The sequence below is a fragment of the Phaseolus vulgaris genome, chromosome 11 (assembly GCF_000499845.2).
Source record: "Phaseolus vulgaris cultivar G19833 chromosome 11, P. vulgaris v2.0, whole genome shotgun sequence".
Classification (NCBI taxonomy): domain Eukaryota; kingdom Viridiplantae; phylum Streptophyta; class Magnoliopsida; order Fabales; family Fabaceae; genus Phaseolus; species Phaseolus vulgaris.
This window is the reverse complement of record NC_023749.2, coordinates 16,642,512-16,649,273: the sequence shown is the minus strand read 5'-3', so window position 1 is coordinate 16,649,273 and position 6,762 is coordinate 16,642,512. Positions and strand designations below refer to the sequence as shown.

Genomic DNA, 6,762 nt, shown 5'->3' with positions numbered 1-6,762 from the left:
ACTATACTTACGTATCAATGATATCCTTAAATTTTGTGGGCATCTTCTTGTGTAGGGAACAGAACCACACAGCAGTCTTATCAACCATTGATAAGACAAGTAACTGCCAATGATGCCTATATGATCATTGAAAAGAGTTAGTAAATATTTAAAACATGAAATAATAATAATTGATGACATATAATTAAACTTACTCATTAATGTAAGGGCATAAATAAATTTGTTTTCCCTCTTTTTCCAGGATGTTAGTGATGTATGCTTGAGTCTCAGTTGAGTTTGGTCCAACGGGATTAGTATATGCAGGATCTACGAATCCATACATATTTTCCTTCCCCTCAGTGATACAGACTCTATGCAAAAACCTACAAGTTTTTAGTTAAAGCATAATCAATAATAATTTAACATAAAGTAAATTGAATAATAGGTAAAGATACTTACATCATAAAAAATTGAATTATACTTATATTGAGCTCCTGGTTCCCATATATAAATTCTGATAAATCTGTGTTGTAAATCATCAGTGGCAGTTCAGTGTTGATTTGAAAAAATGTATTATCCCACGGAACTGGAAAAGGATCATTGCCAATCTGACTAGCAATGAGACGTAGGGAAGCCATAGGATCGTCAACTGGAACCTCACGCTTCTTTTTCAGAGTTGGTGGCTGAAAAGGTTCCTACAAGATAAACAACATTTGTATTAAATTATATGTAATATATAAATATAAATAAAAAATAATATAATGAAACGAAATTATTACATGAGGTTCGGGCATAGATCGAATGAGCTCTCTGGGCCAGGCAACGAATGTCTGAAATGCATCGGCCACAGTGGTTACCTCATCTGAAGGTAGTGGAACACGAGCATCAGGAAATCGTACTTTTTCAACAGTTACCTTCGCCACATCAGGGGAGAGAGGAACGTTATGTAAGGTGGTGGCGTTTTTATAGACTTTTCCAAGTGCCACCACCCGAGGAAGTTTGCCGCCCACTACCAGTAGCTCACAATCCTCTGTCTGCCCATTGATATCATCCCCTGATGTTGGAGGAGCCGCACAACTCCCCTTTGTGCTCTTGGGAGTGGGACTAACAAGGGGTTCAATCGGCTCAGCACAAACTTGTTGCGATAGAAACTCTTGTCGCATTCGATCATTCTCCTTTTTCATCTCCAGCCACATCAAATCAGTCTCCTTTCTCATCTCCTCCATTATTTCTTCACGTAACTTAGTCTTCATTTGAGTTTCCTTCTTGGAGGAGGAGGATGGCTGTCGTTCTGAAACTCCAAAATAAAGTTTAATTCCGACCCCTTGTCCAGCGGCACGAACACGACCAGAGTGTTCAGGTCGTCCAATTGCTTCAACCAGGATATCGTGACGACCTTCAGCAACAAATGTACCGTCGGATTCCAAGGAATCCTGCAAGAGTACACAAAAATCATATTTTCAATCATTAATATAATTAATGCTTTAAAAAAATTGAAAATAACAAAAATAACTTACAATTTTTTCGATTATAACCCCGGATTGCCGGAACTTGGTGCACCGGACTTTTTAATTCGGGCCCTCTTCCATTTTTCATGGCGAAAAGGTGGTGGAGGAGAAGTGACCCCTGTTTCCACATTCTCAGAATACGTCCCCTGTTGAGATTTCTCCTTTTCCACCATCAGTGTTTGCTCAAGTTTTCTATACCCCGAACGAGACATAACGTGCGGGGTAAGATTCTTCAAAGCTATCTCTTGAGCTTTCTTCCGACGATCCTGTCATAATTGAAATAAACAAACTGAAGTAAATAAGATAAACTTATTAATGTTATATAAACAAAAAAGTTACTTCACTTACCATCCAAGCCTCATTTTCACGGCTTTCTCTAAAAAGACGCCATGTCTCTTCATCAATATGTTGGTACTTTAAACATGGATTTTCGTCTTTAAGGTCGCCAAAAATGTATCTCGATGTCAGTCTTGACTTAAAGGTACGAAATTTAAGTGCGATATTGGATAATATCTTTGATCGAAGCGGTTCCACATCAGGAATGTCAAAGTTTGCCTGCAAAATAACATCATGAAATTAAAATTAATTAATCAATATTAAAAAGCATTATATGATAACAATAATAATGTAAAGCTTACCAGAACATCCTCCCATAGCATGTTCCGATCAACCTCTGAAACCTCATCCCATGAATTAATCAAAATGGAGAGCCTCTCACGAGAAACAACTCCAAGATAGCTCATAAACTCATCTGCCTTAGGACCAAAAGCCACTCCAGTGTTGACGTCAATGTCAACATGTGTCTTCTCACCAGCAGCACGTCTCAATGCAAGACGCTTCAATCTAGTAGGTCCTCTACTACCTCGCCCAGATCGAGGTCTGACTGGAGTCTGGTCGTCATCCATGTCTCTGTTAAAAAAATTAGGTAACAAACATTAGTTAATGTGCATCGAATTAAAATCATATAAAAATAATACATAAAATTATAAATGTTTATTTACATGTTGCATGTGGGTTGAATGTTTATATGTAAATTCCTTCACTGTGGTCTTTACGGGTTGCATGTACATCATCAAGTACATCGTCATCTTTATTAGTTATCATTGGTGTGAATGAACGAGTTTCGCCATATTCAATATCATCTATGGCTTCCCCTTGTTTTTTCCCGTGTAAAACGACATACCAATGTTCTGACGTAGGATCTTTCACATAGAAAACCTGAGATGCTTGTTGAACCATTATAAATGGCTCATCTCGATACCCTATCTTTCGAAAGTCCACTAGTGTGAATCCTGATTCATCAATTTTAACCCCACTTTTATTATCAACCCATTTACACTTGAAAACTGGAACGGAAAACTTAGTGTAGTCAATCTCCCATATCTCTTCTATAAACCCATAGTATGCCATTGATCCAAGTACTGGATTTGTATCTTTCGAAGTCGAAAACTGCATTGACTCGGCTTCAAGAGTAACACCAGAATTTTGAACTGTACTCTTTTCATCCAGGGACTTCGTGTAAAATATACAATTATTCACTTCGTACGCTGTACATGAAATGACATCAAACTTCAATCCAGCAGCCAACCAAGTCAAGGTCTCTGATTCCGTTGAATCCTTGAACACCTCATCTTTAAACCAAGGCATGAAAGTTCTATTATGTTCCATCAAGACCCATTTCTCTGCTTGTCTTGGGTTATTTGCCTTCACAATGGCTTTATGAGCTTCTATGTAAGGTACAACTTCATCTGTGTTATTCAATATGTACAAATGTGCTTGCAAGACTTCTGATCGAGATTTGCTTACAATATTCACACCACGTAAACATTTACTTGTAGAACGCCTGTGGTGCCATGAATTAGCTGGAACACCTATTGGATTTGCTTTTGTCATGTACTCTGAACAAAATTCAATACTTTCTTCAGCTATGTACCTTTCAATCATTGAAGCCTCTGGACGATAATGATTTTTCACATAACCTTTCAAAATTTTCATATACCGCTCAACAGGATACATCCATCTTAAGTACACTGGTCCACACAATCTAACCTCTCTTACCAGATGCACCACTAGATGAACCATTATGTCAAAAAAAGACGGAGGAAAAAACATTTCCAATTCACACAAGATAACAACAATTTCATTTTGAAGTTCATCTAGTTTTGAGGGATCAATGACTTTACAACAGATGGAAGAGAAGAATGAGCACAAACGGGTTATGGTGTGTCTAACATTTTTTGGTAAGATCCCACGGATAGCTACCGGCAACAATTGTTGTATCAAGATGTGACAATCATGAGACTTCAACCCAATTAACTTCAAATCTTGCATTGACACTAGACTCTTCACATTTGAGGAATGTCCTTGTGGCACTTTCACACCCTTTAGACATTGACAAAAACTAATTTTTTCATCTTTTGACATTGTGTAACAGGCTGGGGGCAAATATGTACGCTTACCCATTTGTATGGGTGCCAACTCGCCGCGTATGTTCATCTCAATCAAATCTAAACGAGCATTTAGACCATCCTTCGTCTTCCCGTTAATGTTAAGAAGTGTACCAATTAAGCTATCACACACATTCTTCTCAACATGCATTACATCTATACAATGTCTGACTTCTAACCTCGACCAGTACGGAAGATCAAAGAAGATTGATTTCTTCTTCCAAATATTTGTCACAGATGACTTTTTTTTGGACTTGCCGAAGGTGTGGTCTATGTTATTTACCTTTTCGTAAACCTCAACACCGGTTAATGGAGTTGGTGGACCACTACCCTCTTGGTGTCCATTAAAGGCTTTTTTCAACCTCCGGTAAGGATGATGACTTCTAAGAAACCTCCGATGCCGAAGATATACTGTTTTCCTTCCATGTTTCAATTGTTGAGAAGCAGTGTCTTCTTCGCATATTGGACACGCTTTGTGACCCTTAACACTATAACCTGATAAGTTACCATATGCCGGAAAGTCATTGATGGTGCAAAATAACATGGCATGAAGCTTGAAAGTTTCATTAGCAAATCCGTCAAATACTTCGACACCCTGGTCCCACATTAACTTCAAATCTTCAATTAGGGGACTTAGATAAACATCAATATCATTCCCTGGTTGTTTCGGACCGGATATCATCATAGACAACATCATGTATTTTCGCTTCATGCACAATCCAGGAGGTAAGTTGTAAATAACTAGTAATACAGGCCATGAACTGTGATTTGTACTCATATTACCAAACGGATTCATTCCGTCTGTAGCTAAACCAAGTCGGATATTTCTTGATTCTTTACCAAATTTTGGAAAGTCATCATCAAATTTCTTCCATTGAATAGAATCAGCTGGATGTCGGTACATGCCATCGCATTTCCTCTCATCTGCATGCCATCTAAGATTCTTAGCATCGTCTGGGTTTGCAAACAAACGCTTCATCCTTGGAATGATGGGAAGATACCACATAACCTTCATTGGGGGTCCATGCTTTTCCATGTCATCAATAGAATCATCATCTTTTTGTTTCAACTTATAACGTGATAACCCACACCTCGGACAACTTTTCAACAATTCAAAATCTTTCCGGTATAATATACAATCATTAGGACATGCATGTATCTTTTTGTACTCCATACCCATTGGACAAAGAATCTTTTTTGCCTCGTAATTACGATTAGGTAGACTATTTCCCTCTGGAAGCATATCCTTCAACAGCTGGAGCAATTCCGTGAAGCTTTTATCAGTCCATCCGTTTATTGCCTTCAAATTCATCAATCTTAACACCGCCGACAACCGTGTGAAGTTAGTTGATCCAGGATACAAAGGAGTCTCTGCATCTTTTGACATACTTTCATATCCATGCGCTTTTGCAAAACACTCAGCTCCCACATCACGAATCATGTCCTCCAATCGATCATCATCTCCATCATCGTGTACTGCTTCATCCATGGTAGAACCCACATATTCTTCAGTTACGGAAACACGTGGTAAATTTAATAATTCACCATGCCATGTCCAAGTTGTATAAGATCGAAGAAACCCATCACATAGCAGGTGTTCCCTCATGATATTCACATCCAGTATCCTTCCATTCAAACAGTTAACGCACGGACACCTGATCTTTGCTCCATCATGACCACTAATAATCGCGTTACGCTGCGCAAATTGTATAAATTCCTCTACTCCCCTTTCGTACTCATCACTTATACGAACAGCATTAATCCAACTTCGATCCATTATATATTCTGGAATATAGTTAGGATTTTCTAATAATTAGTATTCTCTTCAATCTCACACATTTGCCGAGGGTCGAACACCCCCGGACTCAATCCAAACACGATATTTCTATTCTAAAAGTAACAATAACTAACATAACATAAAACTTTTATTAAAATGTAATTAACAACTAACTAAATATTTCACTTCTAAAATTAAAATTCTAGAACAAAGTTTAATACACTATAGAATTATAATTCCATAAAGATTAATATCATATTCATTTTTATTTAAGTAAAAGTAGTTTAAAGTGACAATTATAAAAAATAAATGATGCCAGGGAAAAAAAGAAAGATATGCAAAGAGAAAGTGCAAAAAATAAAAATAATTACAAAAATAGAATTTATATATAATATAAATTTAAGAAAATAGAAATTATATAATACAAAAATTCAAAATACACACAAATATATAAATTATTAGTTATTAGTTATATACATTCCAAGTTATATTAGTTATTAATTAAATATATATTATAATACAGAAAAATAAAAATTCAAAATATTAAATATGAATTCAAAATTTTAAATATAAATTCAAAATATTAAATAAATACAACACCAACCTTTAGGTTGATGGTGATCGGAGACGAAGACGAAGGCGTAGGCGAAGGCGGTGGCGGAAGCAGTGGCGGTGACGGAAGCAGTGGCGGTGGCGGAGCAGAAAAAACCAGAGAACCAATAGAACAGTAACCACCTATATGCAGAAAACGAGTAAGGAAACGAAATGACAATGCCAAGGAAGTGAATAATGACAATGACAAAAACGAAAACGAAAACAAACGTTGAAGCAGAGAGAGCTGAAACTTACAATGCAAAGCGGAGAAAGCTGAGAACGTTGAAACGAAGAGCGGAGAAGACGAAAGTGAAAGTGAAAACCAGTGGCGCGCTTCTATTTTTAGGGTAAAATTGATTTACAAATGCGGTTCTAGGGTAAGACCGCATTTGTAAATCAATTAAAATGAATTACAACTGCGGTCATAGTAAAGACCGCATTTGTAATTCAATTCAGA

At 37.0% G+C, this 6,762-nt stretch overlaps 1 protein-coding gene across 1 annotated transcript; it reads right to left on the bottom strand.

Annotated features, from left to right (window-relative positions):
- Window positions 1–1,533: 1,533 nt before the first annotated feature.
- Window positions 1,534–6,279, bottom strand: LOC137810561 (uncharacterized). The gene is made up of 3 exons (XM_068611906.1): window positions 2,126–6,279; window positions 1,836–2,042; window positions 1,534–1,753 (listed from the first exon to the last, which is right to left on the bottom strand). The coding sequence occupies exon 1, from the start codon at window positions 5,709–5,711 to the stop codon at window positions 2,511–2,513; it is 3,201 nt and encodes a 1,066-aa protein (XP_068468007.1). The 5' UTR covers window positions 5,712–6,279; the 3' UTR covers window positions 1,534–1,753; window positions 1,836–2,042; window positions 2,126–2,510.
- Window positions 6,280–6,762: the final 483 nt, after the last annotated feature.